This window comes from Ptiloglossa arizonensis, chromosome 3 (genome assembly GCF_051014685.1).
Source record: "Ptiloglossa arizonensis isolate GNS036 chromosome 3, iyPtiAriz1_principal, whole genome shotgun sequence".
In the NCBI taxonomy this organism is placed as follows: Eukaryota; Metazoa; Arthropoda; class Insecta; order Hymenoptera; family Colletidae; genus Ptiloglossa; species Ptiloglossa arizonensis.
This window is the reverse complement of record NC_135050.1, coordinates 4333325-4355021: the sequence shown is the minus strand read 5'-3', so window position 1 is coordinate 4355021 and position 21697 is coordinate 4333325. Positions and strand designations below refer to the sequence as shown.

At 29.2% G+C, this 21697-nt stretch overlaps 4 protein-coding genes across 5 annotated transcripts in view; 3 read left to right on the top strand and 1 right to left on the bottom strand.

The window, feature by feature from the left end:
* The first annotated feature begins 3433 nt into the window (after positions 1-3433).
* Positions 3434-5134, top strand: Gatc (glutamyl-tRNA(Gln) amidotransferase subunit C, mitochondrial). The gene has a single exon (XM_076307618.1). The coding sequence runs from the start codon at positions 4724-4726 to the stop codon at positions 5132-5134; it is 411 nt and encodes a 136-aa protein (XP_076163733.1). The 5' UTR covers positions 3434-4723.
* A 16-nt stretch (positions 5135-5150) lies between these two features.
* Positions 5151-6581, top strand: Dnapol-gamma35 (DNA polymerase subunit gamma-2, mitochondrial). Its single transcript, XM_076307616.1, has 2 exons — positions 5151-5693; positions 5776-6581. Exons 1-2 carry the CDS (start codon positions 5151-5153, stop codon positions 6202-6204), a joined length of 972 nt encoding a protein of 323 aa, XP_076163731.1. The 3' UTR covers positions 6205-6581.
* Kdelr (ER lumen protein-retaining receptor) lies at positions 5747-7684 on the bottom strand. Its single transcript, XM_076307617.1, has 3 exons — positions 7476-7684; positions 7171-7360; positions 5747-7040 (listed from the first exon to the last, which is right to left on the bottom strand). Exons 1-3 carry the CDS (start codon positions 7564-7566, stop codon positions 6683-6685), a joined length of 639 nt encoding a protein of 212 aa, XP_076163732.1. The 5' UTR covers positions 7567-7684; the 3' UTR covers positions 5747-6682.
* A 1816-nt stretch (positions 7685-9500) lies between these two features.
* The window catches only part of LOC143144812 (superkiller complex protein 3), a 31100-nt gene continuing 18903 nt past the window's right edge, over positions 9501-21697 (top strand). Inside the window, exons 1-3 of one of the 2 annotated variants that reach the window (XM_076307612.1) lie at positions 9501-9960; positions 10036-10406; positions 19591-20006. In XM_076307612.1, coding sequence (XP_076163727.1) covers positions 9632-9960; positions 10036-10406; positions 19591-20006 — 1116 coding nt within the window. In that variant the 5' untranslated portion in view covers positions 9501-9631. Of the gene's footprint in view, positions 9961-10035; positions 10407-19590; positions 20007-21697 lie in introns of those variants that run through there. The other variant, XM_076307613.1, reaches the window with a different exon arrangement.

Sequence of the window (21697 nt, the reverse complement as noted above, 5' to 3'; positions counted from 1 at the left end):
CTTAATGATATCAGTTTATCTCTAGGCGCAATAATACTTTGTCGAATTTTTGAAAGCACAGATGAGATATAAAATAATGTCTTATTTTACGGGAGTTAGCGTAACTTGATCTGAAATACCGATCTTGTAAAATATCGGTAGTTCTGGAGCGACCTCTTTGCTTAAGAACGGTGATTCTGGTAACTATATTTAACTGAAGTCGATAAAAGGAGTTACCGACTTCAATCTTTCAATCTGCTTTAAAAATATTAATTTCAATGAGAGATTTAATCTATTCACTGACTAATTACACATTCGATGACTTACGGTGTCGGATCTTTATTCATTCCATGGAAGTCAAAGGAATGACACGTATTGAAAAATCTGCAAACATCGAGGTGCGTGTACTTTACCTGTTGACATTAATCGTTTAATCGTTATTACTACTTTCGTTTACTTTTGAATCAGTATTTTATTTAGTATTGATATACTTTTAATAATAAATTTTGAGAAAAAAAATGAGTCGATTTCGCGCTATTTTTTAATTTTTTATCCAGTACCAATCGATACGTATCGATCTGTATCTGTGGATTAAATTACAATTTTATGAAAGATATTTTGAGTTCACTCATTGCTTAATTATAATACGGCTGTATTTATTTAAATATATGTGCTTTAAATTCATTGTTTCTTCTGTTACAAGTGACCAATTGAAATTCGAGTTAATGTTGCTTCATGACACTTTACCATCGTCAAATGAAATTTCACGGATTATCACGAAAAATTTTCTAAGTACAAAGACTAACAGGTGACATTTATTTATTTTCATCATTATATATTCATGATACGAACTATATGGGTATTATATTTTTACTATTTTTTATGTAATTATCACCTATTATGAGCATATATGACTTCACAATCAGTCAGTGTGAAAATCAAATAAGATAAGGTTAATTATAACTTTATTTTGATCCTAATAATTTAAAATAAATATTTTGCAATAAAACTAGTATAACGAGTTATATATTACTGTATTACAGTCACGGTTAAATATTTCTTAATATCATTTATACGCAATAGAATTGATTTTTCAAAAATTTATTTTTACAAAGTCATTGTAATTGCATTTATATATAAGTTTTCGATGCAAATTTTAATACACGTAGAAACTGTACAGTCATACTTATGTTAATGCACGATTTAGATACAATGGCACAAGTAACTAATGAACTTTGACTTTTACGAGTTTCCTAATATTTATAAAAATCATAATATGCTCACTATTCAATAAATAATATGAACATACAATTCTATCGACAAAAGTGCTCAATATACAGGGTATTCGAAAAGGTCAGGACTGACCTCATATTCACTCATCATACAAAATTGGTTACAACTGTTGCCACTTGTGGCAACGCCATGTGCTCATAAGAACAATAGGTAAGTGGCTGCTACTAGACACTCTCACAAACCCAGCATCCACCGTGTACGTATAAGCCAAATTCAGTATAGCTAGTAAAAGTATTTTACAAATATCTCAGAAACTAAGATAGCTCATATACTAGGTTATTCAATAAGTTTTGCTGTTTGATAAGAAAAACACGATTTCATGGTTTGAAATACATTTTATTATTCAATATACTCTCCTTGAACTTCAATACATTTGTTCCAGTGATGTTCTAATTTATGGATTCCATCTCTGAAGTGAGAATCTGGAAGACTGTCGAAATATGCATCCACAGCTGCTATTGCCTCTTCGTTTGATAAAAATCGTTTTCCACACATGAATTTTCTGAGATGTGAGAACAGCCAGAAATCAGAGGGAATTAAATCTGGCGCATAGGGTGGACGTTGCAACAATTCGTACTTTAATTCACTGATTTTTGCAATGGTCTTTTTAGCTGTGCGAGAGGGTGCGTTGTCTTGATGAAAAATGATTTTTTTCTTTTGTAAACCAGGTCTTTTCTCACGAATTTTTACATTCAGTTGATCCAAAAGGTTACAATAATAATCTGAGTTCATTGTTTTATCAGTCTGGAGGTAATCCACGAACAAAATTCCTTTTGCATCCCAAAAAACTGATGCTAACACTTTTTTGGACGATTTTTGGACCCTAACTGGCTTTGGAGGCAAAGTGCCGGGTTCCCACCACTCCTTAGCCTCTTGTTTTATTTCAGGATCATGGTGGTAGATCCAATTCTCATCCATAATGATGAAACAACGCATAAAATCCTTTTTATCCTTTCTAAAACGTTCCAAATGTTGCTGAGAAAGTCGCAATCGAATGTGTTTTTGTTCCATTGTTAGCGAATGCGGCACCCATTGTCCACACAGCTTTCTGAAACCCAAAACTTCAACCAAAATATTGCTCACGCTACCTATTGAAATCCCTAGGGCTTCTACTAAATCTCTCTCAGTTAATCGACGATCTTCCGAAACCATATCCTGTATTTTTGCTATGATTTCTGGTGTTGATGCACTTTTTGGACGTCCTTCACGTGGATCGTCTTGAAGACTTGTACGACCACGTTTGAATTCAGCAACCCATCTTTCTACTGTTCTAATTGAAAGTGAAGAGTCCTTATACACTTTTAACAATCGTTCATGAATTTGTTTTGGTGCTACACCTTCTAAAAATAAAAATTTTATCACTGCTCGATATTTAATTTTTTCCATTGTAAGAAAATGCTATGACACTTCAACTTTGAACACCTGTAAATATACAAATTAGTCGACAGATCTACATAAAACTTCACACGTGTTCATCAAACAGTAGTACCATCTTTAGAAAAATAAAACGACGAACGTAATAGTGCCATTTCTTATCGAACGACAAAACATATTGAACAATCTAGTATTATGTACATATATTATGTTCTTTACATATATTTATAAATAATCAGTATATGTTTTGTGTATTTTCTCATTACGATGACGTGCTAAGGCCCACGTCGGTATCAGTATATAAATTGTATCGAAATTTAGCTATTTCGTTGAAAAAAGCTTCAATTATTTGGAACGGCCTAAATTTTTTGTTTAAATAAGGATTCTCCTAAGTAAGACGACAGATCATAGTTTTTGTTTCTAAATTTCGAAATGTTCTATTAAATATTATTCGAAGTCCGTTTAGTAGACTACGTATTGACATCTGTATTTGCACCAAATTACGAATGTTTTTTTTATAAAAAATGTAAGACAATAAGATAGAAACCAATTGAGTATTCGCATCGTGATTACAAGTTTCAGATAATAACAGCTCGAAGAATTTGTAATGTAAGAAAACTTAAAAGTTATGGTTTTTGTAAATTCTAATTATGCAAAGTTAATCTACATAGACAGAAATAAGTTTAAACAGATTTATATTATTTTTAATGAATACAAATTAATTGTTTTAGCTGTAAATGAATTTGAAGATATTAATAATTATTAAAGGAATTAAATTAAACTCATTTTTTCAACACAGCGGTAATATATGTGTACATCCATAAATAATAGGAAAATTATTCTATTTCGACACTTTCATTCAAAAGCTACACTAATGCTGCTGCGTATTAATCTATCTCACTCAATCTCGAAGTGACCGAAGGATACTGAAAAAAATATAGATTAAATTTAAAAAAAAAGAAAAAAGAAAAAAATAACTAAAAACAATAATGTTACCATAATATGTGTTTTTTTCGAACAGTGGAACTTTGCCCTGAAGAGTTTTTCCATAGAATAGTAATTAACGGAGATATTTAAGTGTTTCCATTAATATAGTCCACCCTGTATACAAGGTGTTTCGGGATATAACGGACAACCAATGTCAATATGTTCTACGAGTTGAAATAAGAAAAGAACGTCTTATAAATATAGTCAAATAAATCCTTCGTTAAAAAATTATAATAAAAATTAATAATTATTTTACGATCGATATAGGCATTTTTGGGAAAACTTGAGACAACATTTTCATTTCTTTTGCGTAAATCCGAATATACAATAAAACAAATACCATGTCCATTAAAAAAAATTCAGCTTTCGCTATAAATATCTCATTTTTGATCGGTACCGGAGGTTTAAACTATTATCATTCGATCGAGTATAGAATACTTTACGCCCGTATGCCATTTATATATTGTAATATCTAAAACTGTTGGTAGACAACGTTATAAATTATTTCAGAGTACGTCATCACGTAAGACTTCTATTGGTTAATTTATGCACATGCGCATTGAAATTTGGTTCTGTAAAAATAGTGAAGTGTCACCTCTATATATTATTCTATGACTATGGTTACATTGGAAACAATTTTACATGAAATATTTCGTTTGAAAAACCATAAGTGATCGCGTGATGGTACTAGCGACAATCGTGTCACATGAAATTACTTCCAATGTAACCACAGTCTTAGTCTACAGGTAATATAATTGATCGATTTGAATTTCCCTCCAAATGCATAGATAAGGCTATTTACCAAGTTTGTTGAACAGTCACATAATATTAGAACGCATTAACTCTTCGTTACATTTATGGCTATAGACAAATTTTGCATGGAGTGATATACAGCCAACCAATAATCGAGTCTGCATCTTACCTAACCGTAAATATTTATAACGTTACACGTGAGCATTTTATACTTCATTAAGTGAAAGCTATGAAACTGTAAATGTAATAATGAAATAAGTTACATTATAAAGTAATTAGTATGTGAAGGTTTGAATGACTTGATGAATAATAATATTGTAAATTATAAATAGTTTAAATGCAAATGAAAATTTTTCTATATAATTCACGATTGAGAAGTTCATTTTCTTCAACAAGGTTGTCAAGTACAATTATTTGTCATTATTATGGATTGGATTCTAATATAAGAAGACAAGTATATACTCATACACCAATGACAAGTATAAGGAGAGAAATCATTGATAAAATAGAAAAATTATCTTTGATTAATTTTGAAGGGGATTATAGTATTTCTGTGTTGAAAACAGCAATTAATTTTACAGAATGTTTACGGGTTGCAAAAATTAATAATGCAATTGAACCTATGTACAGGCCATTTGAAAAAACTTTAATCCCTTTAAGAGATGATAATGTGGAAAGTAGTCAGCTTAAAGAAAAGATTCTATCAAACGCTACTGTTCTAGAAGAAGAATATTTTGTAGCACCTTGAGTAACATTATAGAAATATGAATATAAAGAATATCTTAAAAGAACTAAGCACAAATTTCATTAGCCTTACAAAACATGGGCTTCAATATGGACCTCAAGGTAAAATGTTATCAAGAAATCTCGAACATCATTGGTTTTTACATTGTGTTACAATGTCGCGATATAATGTATTTTTATCAGACAAAATTATTAATACTATAAATTTTATTACTAAAACTGAAATGGGAGACATACCATTTGGTCTAGCTACAATAGGTAAATCAAAAAATGATTGGAATCAGAGTATTATACCAAGTAATTGTGGATTTAAACTTCACAGAACTGCTGAAGTATCTATTTTTGATAATAATATAGAAATTAAAGATTTATATCATAAACTACAAAAAGAACGTCAAATTTGGTGGTGTAAGGTAGCTCAATCCCCTTCTAGATTTAAAATTACAGAATCGAAAAAAATAAGAAATTTTAATGTGGTAGAGATAGAAGCACAATTTTCTTTTGGTTCTATTGTTGTGGAAAGAATAACTTACCACACTGATGTTCGAAAATTATTTTCTCAGGTGCCTTGTTTCATCTTCTTTAACTTCTAATTTATAAAAGTTTAAAAATAAAAATCATTTATATGGAGTATTTTATTTTCAGATTGATAATAAAAAAAATTTTACCAACATACAAATGGTTGAACATACAGTATCTTTAGATTGGGGTTGCTTAGCACTACTTTTTGATGCCTATGATACAAATAAATCAGCTAAAATGCATATACATTTTAAGCTAGCACCACATAAAGTCGCAATTCATGTAGAAAAGTGGAAAAATGAAATGAACATTGAAAATGATGAATTAAATCGCTTTGTACTTTACTTAAATAACATACTGAGAACAAAAGGCCTGGATACTATATTAACCAACTCGCAACAAGTTACAGATATGTGTTTGGTTCCTTTTGTAGTTTTAGTTGACAGGACTAGTCTTGAAAATGGCATTATACGTGTGTTAAATAGATCAACAACTCTTAGTGAAGCAATTCACGTAACTGATTTAGTAAAGTATATAATTATGCATTGTTAACCAACTGATATGGTTTACAATTTCATTTCAATAAAATTTATGTATTAAGCTTTTAAGATATATTATCAGTGCAATTATTTTTTTTTCTTAATTAATAAGGAATACAACGAGATTTTAAAAACAGTAATGACTTTCATTTCTGTTTTGTATTTGATATATTATTCACTAATTTATGAAGTATGCAGCTACTTTATTTTATAATAGTACTTTTAAAAAATGTAATACGTTAAGAAATCAATGAGGATAACAGTCTAAAAAAATAAATGTAACCACATGGATGTAAGATACAAAGTTGCGCATGGATGTTTAGTGATGGTGACAGTACAAGAAATTGGAATGCTTTGTACTTAATAAAATGTACACTTTATACACCAGCATTCCTTGACTTTTTTGAATATTGCCAAAATTTATATAAACTCAATATTATGCTGCTCAAATGAGCACTTACAGTTCTTCAAATAATAATACTTTTAAACAGCTAAGCAGGTAGTTGTAACTTCTTGCCTTTCAGTACTTTGGTAATATAGAGGTAGAAAAAGTCACAGTAAAGAACTGTTTGTACTAAACCAGAAACTATAACAATTAAATCATAATGATCTTGTGCATAGTAACGATAGACCCAATTTAACAAATAGAGTCCTCTATAAGATCCCAAAGCAAAAAGATAATGACTTGTAATACTTTCTGCTTCTCCTGTTTTTGACACCAAAAATAACTGTGGCAATATTGCTATCGATTCCAGATAAATACTAAATGTCCATAAAATTTCCACAATTGCGAATTCGTGATTTATTAGTAATGCCAACATTAATGTTGGCAGAATTAAAAACTCGATTCTGAAAATAATAAGGAAAAAATTATTACACTAAATGTAAATATATTAATAGCAGTGCCACTTTAAAAATTAAAGCATGTATAACTTATTACTGTGTAAGAAATAATTTATTCCATGAATAAAAAACATACCTAAATGTATCGTGATTATGATCATATGTTGCTTTAAATTTTACATACATTAAAAAGACTATAGCATAAGAGGTTGCAATAAAAAAGATTTTCATAAGTGTGTTGTATGCTGAAATATATGTTGTCACCAAATCTAGATAACGCATTGTATATACAATTGCAAACAAAATTTGTGATTTGCCACTAATACCTGTAAAATATAATTCAAATACGAAGGAAGATTAGTTCTTATAAGAATAAATATTTATAAAAGTATGGTAAATTTTATATATAACAAATATATAAATAATGTAAGTGGTATATACCGGCACAACTTCGTGTTTTCCATATTTTAAGAAGAAGAATTATAATCGCAAGCAAATGCGACATGTCAGCTGAGAGACGAAATATATTCATATTTTCAGTTACTGAAAGGTAATTTTTATAACAAAGTAGGACTTCACAGACTTAACTCACAAAGCATACAAAATATGACGTGGCTTTGGCTGCAACATCAGCAGATGGCCGACCAATCAACCTCATTTAAGTTACATTTTTCATGTTATCAACAGATGTATGTAGCTACATAAAATATAATTTACATGAATATTTTCACCTTCTGCTTCTAAATTAATATAATTTTTATAATTTACAAATATTTTTGATAATTACAGTATACATAATAAAATGGATTAAGTACCCATTAAATTATTCGATATAATTTCTGGTATAGTCTTACTGTTAATTTTCTATAAATTAACGTATTATTTATGTATTTTATTATTGAAAATCAATCTTTAAGTAATTACCATCGCCCTAGTTACTTTAAAAATATAATTCTACAAATATTTTTATTTCAAACTAGATTATCCGGTTTTGTTACTATGTTTTGTGATTGCCTAACATGTTTAGTAATATGTGCTAAAATAAAGGGAAGTTCAAATCAATCAAATGTCTCACTGGTGAGGAAAATTTTAGCATTTATCTGCCTAATATTTTTATAAAATTTTATTGAAATGTTGGTATTATAAATATAAAGAAAAATACTATAGAAAAAATACAATTCTAAGACTTCTAGTAATGTATTGTAATGAGTACTGTATTATTATTTCATAGCAATTAATGTTATAATGCTGCGCATATATCGCGAACAGCGCATACGAAAATTACGTATAAAGGGAAAGGATAACCCGAAACATTATAATTTTCTTCTGAATTGAGTAGAATTCATTCGTGCCAGTCTACATTCGCAAAATCGCTAAAAAGGAGAAAAAAGAGATTCTTCAAGTTGATTCTAAATTGTTGAAATTCTGTAGTCAAGCATGCTATGCTCAGAGCAATTATTCATAGCGTAAGAAGAAAAATTCATTAACGTCTAAGCAATCAAAACGCCTACTAAGGAAAAGGAAGGATCTTGATTGGTGCAAACATTGAATAACTTTCCTTTTAAACGAAGAGAGTTAATACTGCTGCGCATTCATGTATACATACATTTTACAATTTTTAATCAATAGAACCATTGGACATTATCAGATATAAAACTATGATTATTTTCACTCTTTTTGAAGCCAGTATGGGCCGTCTTCATTTTAATCTATGTACTGTATACATTAAGGTACAGCACCCACCTATTTTGATTTTGTTGTAAGGTATGTGGTTGATTACTATAGTCCATCCAAAGAGATGAGATACAAATGTTTACATTAATGTCTGCAATCAGTTAAATGATTTTTAGTTATTGGTTTATTTTCTTCAACTCCAGAGGCTTTTTGAACGGTTTGAAAGAATGTTCGGAATTTACACTGCACATCTTCTTTCGAATCATTTGACTCAATTCGAATCGTTTGATTTCTCTCAAGTTACTCGATTTATTCCAACGATTTGATTTTTTTGAAAGGAACCCAACATTATTGGGTTGATGGTGGTGGTGATCGTAGTAGTAGTAGTGATAGTAGTTCAAACAGCGATTTAAAATGAATTTTTAATAAAAACAAATTACTCTTTCTAACTTATTATCCTATATTTATTATATTTTTTTAAGAAATAATTGTTCGACAAAAATAGTTTCTTTATTATATGTGCCGTTGATTATACGAGTAATTTAATTGCAAATCAAATAATTTAAATTACAAAAAAATAAAAATGAAGTTTAAGAAAAATGTTCTACGTAATTATTGGCTCCAAGTAGTGTGAAGCGGCTCTGATCTGATCTCGCGCTCATCACGTACACTCGTTGCATTAGGTATCTGGTCTTATTGAATGAACTATGGAATCTGTCGTCTGTTTCAGTTAGCAAATATGTCTAGGGACTTTAAAATCGAGTGCCCCTGAACGTCTCTCTTGGCAAGTAGCGGTACTATACTATTAAAATCTGAAAAATTTCGATAGTTATCCTTTCCTGTATGTGTTCAGTTATAAATTTGTATCATTAACCTTTACAATTGAAGTTTTGAACTTTTCGACACATTTTTATAGTGTAAAAATGTCAGACAAAATAAGCATATATTTAAAAGACGCTCATGAGGCATTTGAGCAAAATAATTATGCAAATACTATTAGGAAATGTAAAAAAATATTAAAAAATGATAAAAATCATTATAGAGCACTTATTTTATTAGCTGCTGCAATGAAAGAAATTGAAGAATTCAAATCACAAACACCTTTAATACTTGAAAAGGCTACAAAAATTCAACCAGATAACCTGTTAGCTTGGAAAGATTTAGTAGTTTACTATGAACAAAATTCAGATGATAATGATGATTATTGCAACAAATTAATGTTTGCTTATTGTAAACTATTACAATTAGATAGGTATAAAATGTATATTTAGTAAATCTCATTTCTTCTTCAAACTTAAAAGTCAACTAATAGATCATTTCTTTTCAGTAATGAGTTTTTATACATTTTGAATAAAATCTCAGATCTTTCTTTACGACTTAAAGATAGAAAGGTGCTTGATGAAATTATAGAAAATCTAAATGAATTACGGAACACACTAGACAGTAAAAGATTGCAATTAGTCAATAAAACACTTGTACAGATATTGATTGATAATTATTATTCAAATCAGAATTTACATCAGAATTTATTAGAAAGTGTTTTTACATCTGTAATAAATAATTTTGAAATAGGTAGTGAGCAAGAATACTATACAAAAAAATACTTAGAATTATTATATGACAATGGTAAATTAACTACTTTAATAAAACAGGCGATAAACATGTATCAACAGTTTCCACAAGATATTCTGCCATTGGGTAAGTCTTAAGAATGATAGTCTAATAATATTTAATATAAATGATTAGTATTTTATTTCAAGTAAATGAAAGTTATATTTTTATATTAATTTGTTACACTAGTGTAATTTGTTTTTTTACTATTTTTAAATCTTTTTTTGTGTTATGAAATATATATGCAATATATCAATAAATATAAATTATATATACATACAAGGTGTCTAATAACAAAACTGTGAATTGTGGTTATAATATATTGAAATAAGATACAAATTAAGAATGATGAATTGTATTGTGTTCAAGTTATTAATTATTATGGACTTATGTTAGTGTCACCATATGGACATCAGCTGTCTCACAGTAAGGGGATTGGTTTAGCCATCTAAAGAAACCCACTTACCTTGTAATTGACATAATAATTTATATCATGTGATACTGTTATAATAACTGCTGCTAATTAGGTAGGAGGTGCTCTTTTATAAAATTTTGGAAAGAAGAATAATGAGTAAATTATTATGTCAAGTATGAGATAAGTGGGTCCTTGTAGATGGCTATGGCACTACCAGTTTCTGGCTTTGCAGTGGGGTGGTTTATATCTGTGTATTGACAATAATACATCTGACATCTTTCATGTGCATTTTTAACAATTAATAACTCAGCCATAAAGCTTGAAACACAATGTTGTTATTGTTAATTTTGATCTAATTTTGGCATGTAGAATTATTCGTTAGAATTTTGGACACCTGCTTCTGAATATTTATATATTTCTAATGACCAAGAATCCTACAAATATTAACTGAGTGGGAATACCCTTAGAGAAGATGGTTTTAGTTTTGTGATGTATAATAACTTGAGTGTAATGACACTGATTCAATGATTGAATTATATTATTAATATTGATACAATATTAATAAATTGGTAATAATTTAGATTTTGAATGTTATTTTTATAGGAGTTGTTTGTGTTTAATTTGGAATGAAGATATATTGGTTTATTCGGAAAGTCATTTCTTTTTTTTTGGTGAAAATGAATCACAATTTTTTAGAGTGTATAAACATTTTATTAAATTATATATTCTCCATTTTGGAAAACGAAATGACTTTCCGAACAACCCAATAGTTTATCATAAAAATATTCAGACACTGTTTTGCTTTATATGTTATACGAATTGAAAATAATTGAAAACATTCTTTATGTTATGTTAGGTAATCATCTTTAGTTAAGGAAAATATAAAATTGATTTATTTACCTTACATAGTTTTTGAAATAATAAACTGTAAATAAAGGAATTTTCTGCATTAAAAAAATATTTGAATGTTTGAGGTGTTTGGTAAGTTTCTCATTTTAGGAAACTCAAGCTAACAATATTACAAATAAAAAATTTAAATTATGTACAGGATAAGCGTGTTATGTCCATTACTGGTCAGCTAATAGATTGCTTTAGCATTTCCTAAAATGGAATGTAAAAACAAAAATACTTAATTTAAAATGTATTAATTTGTCACTTTTAATTATGGGAAAGACAAGTCTTACAGTGAGATTGAAGTATTATATAATTTAAAGAACAGTGTGAAATATTAATAAAAGATATAAGTAAGAAGATTATATTGAATTGGGACCATAAATAGATTGATCAAAGTTTATTAACAAATTAGACCTCATTAAAAATTTATAGAATATATATTTATTTAATTTGTACATTTAAAAACTGAACTTGAAATGCATTTGGAAAAAGAATGAAATTATATTAGTACTAAATGTCTAAATAAAATCATCTGGCTAATATGTCTAAATGTTTGAGATATGTTATTAAACAAGTTAATTATTGAATAACATATGTGATATTTACTCATAATAAATATGTGTTAAACATTCAATGTTGTAAAGTATTTGAATAATTTTGTAACATGGAAAGCAAAAAATAAGCATTCCTGTAATTATAGTTTACTGTTTAAAGAATTATGTAAGATAAATTTTACATTTTTTTTACTCAAGATTGACTAACACAATGCAAAGAATTTTTTCAATTGTTTTCATATTTACATAAAATATAAAATAAAACAGTTAAATTACTATGATGTATAAATATTTAACCCTAGATTAATGATGAAGCTCTAAACTGTATTTTTATTCTACGGTGTGTATGTGTTATTTTTTATTTTATTGAATCTTATTTCCTGAACAAGGTTCTGTTTTCTTACATCAAATGTAGACATGTATGTAAGTTATACACACCCTTGTCCACATGTATCTGGACACATATATTTGTAGATATTGTTTAATTATCTTATAAATATAGTTTTTTTTATGGATTTGGACTATTGATTATTGATTGAATTTGATTATTCTTATACAATATTTATTGATAAATAATATAAATAACATTACTATAATGATAGGTAAGCAAAAATGTGTACATGGAAGTATTATAAAGGAATCAAGTTTTAGGTAATTTTATCTTTCATTCGATTTATCGTTACAATGCAATTTATTTACTGTCTATTTTCAGTCAGAGTTCAATATCTGTTTACATTTTGTAGAGTATCAAGTCTATCTTATCAAGATTATCTTAGATAATCAGTCCATTTAGTAGTGTTAATGGTTAGAGTTGTAAATTTAGAAAAGGAACTATCAATGATGATTTTACATTATTTTGGGGTTAATAACATGGGAAATTTCGTGAAAGTGGAAGGAATAATGCAAACAACATTATTTGTATATTTTGTAAGAAAATACAATTTCATTGGGAAAAGATGTATTGGAAATTTTGTTTTTATGTGTGATAATGATCTGAAACATTCTGCAAATGTATGTACAACATATTTGAAATAATTGGAGACATGTAGTGGTTCTGACAGTTGTCGGATATTACTTCAATTGAGAAATTATGAAATAAATTGGATAAGAAGGTAAATAACAAGTGTCTAGAAAGTGAAAAACAAATATGGACACAATTAAAAAGCAAGTTGGAAAAACATTTAGATAGAAACATTTAAGAAATTTATTGCAAGACTGCCATAATTAGTACAAGTAGTAACTTCACAACAAGACAACCTGTAGCATCACAACAAAGACAACCTGTAGCGTCACAAAATTTAAATATTTTTATATAAGTCATTGGTACTTATATCAAGTAAATAAATATTGTTTGTTTAAATGGTGTACATGTAATTTTTATTTCTGCACATTATTTGTACAAATGTACTTAATATACTACTTATTTGATTGATGAGTATTATATATTATTACTTAGATCATATATTGATTTATTATATACTACAAAGATATATTTACTTATAATTTCCATTTCTTCCTTTTCATTACCTTAAGATGGTTTTCATTGTGTTTGATTTTTGAGGTTATTTGATACCTCATACAAAATAAAATTTTATTAAGTATAAATTACAAGAATTTATATCATCTATAAACAAAGTGGAGAGAAAAAAAGTAGTGCTATATTATAAATAATATTGACATCTTTTATTTATGATAAGCAAAAATAAATTTTCTTATTTTAAAATAACAATTTATTAAAACTGGTATAAATACTTACAAATATTAAAAGCAGTAATTACAGTTTATCAAAATATTTATTGCAGTATCATTTTGTGTTTAAATGGTGTATATAAATATATATATTTTTCTTACTTGCTATATTTGTAAAATGCTTTTTTGTTTTGCTAGACACAAGCAAAAAAAGGTTTTCACTTCTTTTTAGGTATAATAATCATCAAGTTATAACAAGTAATATGATAAATAGAATTTCAAAGAATTGATACCAATCAATGTTGCAGCATGTGTTGTCAAAGCTGTAACATATTTTTATGCACAATACAATGCACTGTACAAAATTTCTTTATTAATATTTTGGAGACTATTAACTATCAGAAGTTAAGATTTTATATTTTGGATTTACTCCCTCTTGCCTCCCTTCCTCTCAAAAATTTGTTGTTGATCACTGGGGGTTTTTTGGAAGAACATCCCAAATTTGTGCACCTTTAAACGAATTTGTACATTTTTCGGAGTTGTGTCTAAATGTATAATTTAAGCGACAAAAAATTTTAATATACCCTTTTAATAATGCTTGTACATGAAAGCAGAGATCTTAATAAGTATCTTAGAATTTTCTTCGAGTTTTTTGAAAAATAACAATAAAAAATAGGCTGGGGTTTGTGAGACCCTTATCTGACAGTAAAAAAACTCTGTGCAAATAAAGGTTTATAAAAGAGTGTTCCACAATTTGAAAAATTGTTAGCACTTAAAAGAGCTAATTGTTTCTTTAAAGGATGTATTTTAGTTGAATGATTTGCAAATTTTTTTTTGAAAAAAATTCAACTTTATAGCTGTTCATATGATCTTGGATCTCTCATACTTTAGAATATTTGATCTAGTATCTCTTCATATAGTCTCCTTTTAGGATCTTGTAAGATTTTGGAGATTTTCTTGAGAGAGACAATTATAAGCTTTCCAACAATTTGACATAATTGTTGTTTCTTTCAGTATTTCTTCTTTATGCTAGGGAAAACCTTTTAGCAAACAATGGTTAAGCAATTTTAGTTTAGGTTTGTCAACCATAAAACATCTGGTTTACAGATTCAACACTCCAGAGTTTACTTTCTTTCCTTTCATTCGGCTTTTGCTGTTTTTTTGGTTCATCATCTACACTGCTAAGAAAAACTGCATGTAATTTTGTCATGATACAAGTTTCAATTCATACATGTATAGCACATACACTAAACTGATGCTAAATGTCTTTAGTACAAACGTGAGTTTTAAACTGTAACAATAAGTAATTGTTTCAATTCAACCTCTGTGATCAATTGTGTAAGTGTGGTGTAAGTGTCGATACATGGCTTTTAAAATGGATGTCATTAACAGAAAAGAGTTATTTGCTCTGTGAAGAACAACCAAAGACAATAAAAGAATCATTGTTATTTTTGACTTTATAGAAAAGAAGCTTAACAACTTAATATAAAACAAATAGAGAAATGTGTTCCTATGATAGTAATGAAGTCACAAAATTCAAGTCGAAATTAGATGAAAAATATCGAACATCTTAAAGGATCTATCAATTTTAATTATATTATAAATGATAATACTAATTGACCAAGTACAAGCAGTTGTAAAAGTAAAAAAAAAAAGATAAGCCAGCAGCAGATTGCCAAACTGCTAGTAAAAAACGAACTTGAAACAAATTATAAAACTTTCAGTAGATGAAGCTTTAGCTTTATATTTTCAAATAATTAACTAAACATTAATATATAGTAATTCATAAAGTAACAAAGTATCATAATGTCAATGTTTACTCATGCTACTATTTTATTATTAGTGTAAAAAAACCTTGCTGTTTTAATGAAATTACTATTATCGACATTTACACAGAAGTAATTTTAAAATGCCTTGTTGAACATACAGTTTCACACTTGTTCATTGTTCTTCATTAGATGATTTTGAAAGTATTGAGGATGAATCAGACTTTTTAATTACATTCAAATAAAGTTGTGATGAATTAGCCGGACAAAATAATTACTAACACATATTTAAAGATCAGGATAATGAAGACTCTTTTTTATTTGCCATTTTGTTAGTTCTACTGCAAATATCAACTTTCGATAAAAGGAATATAGTATGAATAAATCCAATACTATTATCCACAAGATACTGTCGATTGATAAAATTAATTTTTAAATAAGAATTACAGAATTTGTTTGTAGCAGAGGTAACTAAAGTTAAAGACCAAGTAAAAACTTTGATACCAACCATAATTACATACAATAATAAATCATTAAAAGTTCATGGTGATTTTAAATTTACTATAGACAGTTAAGTTTGTGGTTACATAACAGAAACTGCATCATTGAATTATTAGATTTGTAATTTAAAGCTACCAGAAATGAATAATTTGGAGAATCGTCAAATAAAACAACAAATACAAAATAATATGGAATTTCAAGTTTATATGTTTGGATGAAATGTTTCGAGTATATATTACACATAGAAAACAAAACAGTGGTGAAAGCTTGGCGTATATGTAAAGGAGATGCAGATGTAAATAAAAGAAAAAAGGTATGTACAGGAGAAAACAAATGGACCTTCTAGTTGACATTTTGAAATCCGGATATGGAACATTTCATGACGGCAATATTGCCAGAAAATTTTGTTCTCGTCTATAATTAGCAGCAAAAATAATTGGCGTGAATGAAAATCCGGACAATTGTCCAAAGAAGCTCTTAACCGTTTGAGTCCCAAACAACGTTATCGCGCTGATTGGAATTCATCGACATAAAATAAAAGAAGCATTATCGCGCCGCTTGGGATTTATCGACATAAAATTAAAAAAAAGCGCTATCGCGCCACTTGGGTTCTTTCGTACTCATTTAGAGAAAACGCGGTTGCGCTGTTCGGAATTTTTCGACAGTGTTTTTTCAATACCCCTTGGGACTCTAACGGTTTAGGCAAGGCATAAACATTACAAGGTTTCGAGAGAATAATACGAGGAAATCTTCAAAGAGAAAAACTATGAAAAACTTATTTCATATACTCTGTGTAACATTAAACCTTGTAATAACTGGCTTCATGGAATTTCCAATAAAAAAAGTTGATATATTGAACGATGACGTTAAATTACTTCTAGAATAATCGATTATTGTGCGTCATGTCCTGGATGCTGGGATAGTGTCAGTAACGCGTCGTCGCTTCCTTTTCTATATGGTGCAGATGCTCTATAAAGCAACCATGTTCGGATAGCACTTGCAACGTTCTGCAGGCGAGACTACCGAAACCTTTGCCCAGCCACTCCAGTAGGAATGGCTGGACAGTCTGCTGGCTAACGATTAGCTAGACGAGCTGTTGTTGTTATAAATTGCCGGGGCTAGGGTCTAAGGCTTTGAGGGCTTTAACATTGCATTCCACCAGAACTTCCTTCTGCTCGTGAGACTTCTTTGAAGAAGCAGCAAGCACGAGGTGAGGAGCATAAAAATACTGTATCTGCAATCAAGATAAATATGCAAAAAAAGATTTAAAACCGAGTTAGGTTTAATAGTTGATAAATCTAAACTTGGTTTTGGTGGAACGTTGGTGGTACTACTGTTTGATGAACATGTATGAAGTTTCATGTAGATCTGTCGACTCGTTCGTATATTTACAGTTGTTCAAAGTTAAAGTGTCATAGTATTCTTTACAAGGGAAAAAACGACGAAACTTATTGAACAACCTAATATATGTATGCTGTGTTAAAGTCGACGCTTATACAGTGTTGCAGAAATATGAAGAAGTAAAATCTTCTGAGGTCTTGGAATTTATGCACATTATAATTATTTTTAAAGTTGAAGATTAGAAATTATTGGGTCGGAAGATGTTTATGCCTCGTCGCTGCCGGCAATATTGCCTGCTGATGGCAATATTGTGAGAAGGTTTTTTGTAAATGATGAGCTCCTTGCAGACATTATTGGTATTTATATTAACGTTATACGAAGATTTAGTACTATAATTGAAATTATTTCAAGTTATTACGAAATAAACATTTGCAAAATCATCTCGTAGAACAAATGATGTTTTTCATTTTGTTTGTAGATCTTTTTCTATTAGTATTTTCTGTTGGGACTCTTGCGTATTTTTTTGAGTGAATGAGGAAAGCGGAAGTTGCAACCATTAAGGACTGTGGAGCTGCTTTCAAAATTCACTCAAAGGCTCTCAATCCACTAGAAAATTGTATTGCGAAGGACTTTCCAATTTCAAAAAGTACAGGGTGAATTTATGACCAAAAGAAACGACTGTCAGAATCCCTTGCCAAGCCATCGCAGGCCAAACAATGGGACGTAGCGATCAACTGCAGTGCAGATGATCAGCCAGGACTTCGGCTAGGACATCGGTTGGTCGCACGTAGACAACGCAACACAGCTGCAAGCCACGCGGGTTTGTTGTCGCTGGGGTTTGCAAGTACGTCAGGAATGTACGAAAAGCAAGGACGAAGCCTTTACCTCGAAGTTGCGACCAGTCATAGAACACAGTCTTCAGATTCGGCGCCAAGCGGTATGGTCGACTGAGCAGAACACGGACGAACTACCGACTCAGCCGATTTTTCTATTAGCCATCTATTAGTGCATCTAAACTAAACCTTCGCTTTCTTATATTCATTATTTTATATATAAATATTAATTTACTTTAGCTCATAAATCAGTAACTACAACTTAGTGTCTCGATCAATCCAAACGTCGTCGACGAGGCATAAACATCTTCCGACCCAATAATTTGTAATCTTCAACTTTAAAGATAATAATAATGTGCATAAAGTCCAAGACCTCAGAAGATTTTACTTCTTCATATTCCTGCAGCACTATATGAACGTCGACTTTAATGCAGCATATATATATATTAGGTTGTTCAATAAGTTTTGTCGTTTTTTCCATTGTAAAAAAATACTATGGCACTTTAACTTTGAACAACTGTAAATATATGAACGAGTCGACAGATCTACATGAAACTTCACACATGTTCATCAAACAGTAGTATCATCTTTAGAAAAATAAAACGACGAACCTAATAGCTTCATTTCTTATCGAACGACAAAACTTATTGAGCAACCTATTATCTAAGCGACCGGTACAGGAAATGGAATTTTTGTATTATTTGTCGAAACAACTACATATATATGTATATATATTGTTAGGTTTGGAAAAAAAATTCAATTTTTCTTGTTATATGAACAATTACTGTACGTTTTTAAATAAATATAGTCATTTTTTTTTTTAAACATTGTTAAACATGTTTTGTTAACTTTAGCATTTTATTCTAATATGTTGATTTTTTATTATTTTTCAAGCCTGCAAAATTTCATTTAAATCGAAGTCGGACCGTTCGAGGTCTTTTCTTGTTAGTGGAATTTGTTACGCCATCTTGGTCTGTGACGAGTTTTATTGAAATACAAAAATGCCGTTATTTGAATACAAATAGAAGAAGCTTTTATATGAACAGTTTTCATTTTTTGTGTTAAATTCATCCCTGAAGTTATGCTCGTATATTATTATACATGATGTGTATAATTTTGTTTATATTTCATTAAATGTAAAGAAATGTTATATCCCAATTTAATATTTGGTAATAGATTATTAATTATGATGTTGTTTAAAGTGTTAATAATTTAAGGAGCCTAATAGTAGTGACAATAATGCATTCTCGTTTCCTAATTATTTGTTTGTGTTTACAGAATATATATGCCGTGCTTACTATGAACTAAATATTTTTGATGAAAATCATACGGATGTCAGCATAGCAGAATTTTATGAATCTCTCATGCAGTTAAATTTGGACTCTAATATTACGGGAATTGTTCCAACAACGCATTTAAAAGAAACAGACAATTTAATTGCAACACGAGAAATATTGAAAGGCATACTTATGGTAAAACCGAATTTATTATACGGTTGGATAATATTAAGTGAAATAAGTGTCCGTCTTTATTGCTGGGAAGATGCAGAAAATGCTGTAAGACAAGCATTGACATTGTTGAAACATGAAGAAAACGATAAGTTGTCATATAAATTGGAATTAATATTAATTGAATCAATGAGCAAAAGTTGTAGTAAACAGAAATGGGAAACTGCATTGCAAATGTGTGAAAAGGTAAGGTTATTTCATTGCTATACTTTATACTTCTAATACCACTTATATTTTAAAGTATACTACCTAGTTTGTAAAATGTTACTTCTTATTTTGTAATATATAGGTAGCACAAAACTCTTTTTATTTGTTCGAATTTATCTTCACTTGTTTATTTTAACGAAATTGTATATAATCTTTTACACATACGAAGGGTTTACTGCGTCATTTCGACTACAATTCTTCGCTAGGGGTGTTCGAATACCTGATATTATGAGCTCAGGCAAACTTAGGCGAGTATTCGTGTACACGATTTCCCGAAATACATGATTTGCCCGACAATTTTACATTAGCCAAGACTGCTTCTCTTGAATCTAAGATCCGTTGCAGTCCTTATCGCCCTTGGCACCATCTGCGACAGATTTTGTTTAAAAAATAAGGCTACGTAGATTCCAAAGACCACATGCTATGCGTGACTGACTTAATGATATTTGGAACGAATTCGGTTAGAGTGGGAAGTGCACGCCTTGTCTCACACGTATTTTTTGACGTAGCGTTACGATTGGTGGAAGTACTCACACATGCTAATAAGAGTGCTGACAAAGAAAAGAAATGAGGAACAAATTATCTTGAATAAACATTTTGAGTTTAAAAGCAATAATAAAACATAAATATGTAAAATATTTTATATGATATATAAATAAATAAATATATAAATAATACAATATAATAGAACAAATTAAAATTGTAATTACATATAACATGATACAATATTAAAAAATAATTTTTAAAAAATAATAAGTTGGCCCATTTCCGAATAAATTGAAAAATGTAATATGTATTTTACTTGTACATCTTAGAACATAATTCGTAAAAAACTTTTTAAATAAAATGGAAACTGTAGTATTGAAGATTTTAAGGTAAAATTAAGGGAAGGATTAGAGAATATTTTATCTTTTTTTATAGAAACATTGATTCATTCTGGGCCACGTTATCTATAAGCGATTATTAAAGCGAAAGGATACGCCACAAAGTATTAATTTTTGTTAATAGTTGTAAGTAGTTAAATATACTATGGTGTGATTCCCACTATCGTAAGGTCCCCTTGTAAGTAGCAAAATCTGGGTTTAGCTGACCAATACTTCTTTTACGTACCTTAGTAGCTGTAAACATAGACAGTATGAAACGTGATCGTCCCCCCCCCCCAAAATAATTAAAACATCAAGTAAGTTAATATGGCTGCTATAAAGTGAGTGATGCAATTTTCTTTAAAAATTGAATATATACGATAAAACCATTTATGAGATATAAGGGATAAATTAATGGATGTCGTAAGAGTCAGGATTCCGAAGAGAATTTGGACACGTGTAATTTAAAGTAGTGTGTGTGGTCGCGCGCATTGGTAGAATGACTATTACAAATAATTAAGAAAAGAACACAAAATTACTGAGTAAAACAAACATTGTCAGAAAATAAACTAACACTTAATAATATGAAAGAAAGGTTTCAGTTATTTAAGACTGCTTGAAACATTTTGAATCTTCTATGAGGCTAGCTGAAATTGAAACAAACGATGGAAGAAAAATTGAATTTATCCTATAACAATATTTTTTAAAATGCTAAAAGAAGTATGCCAAAAATTATAGTGTACTACTGTTGCTTGTTGACACATTGTGGTAAATGTGCGGTACACGGTTATTTATATAACGTGAACC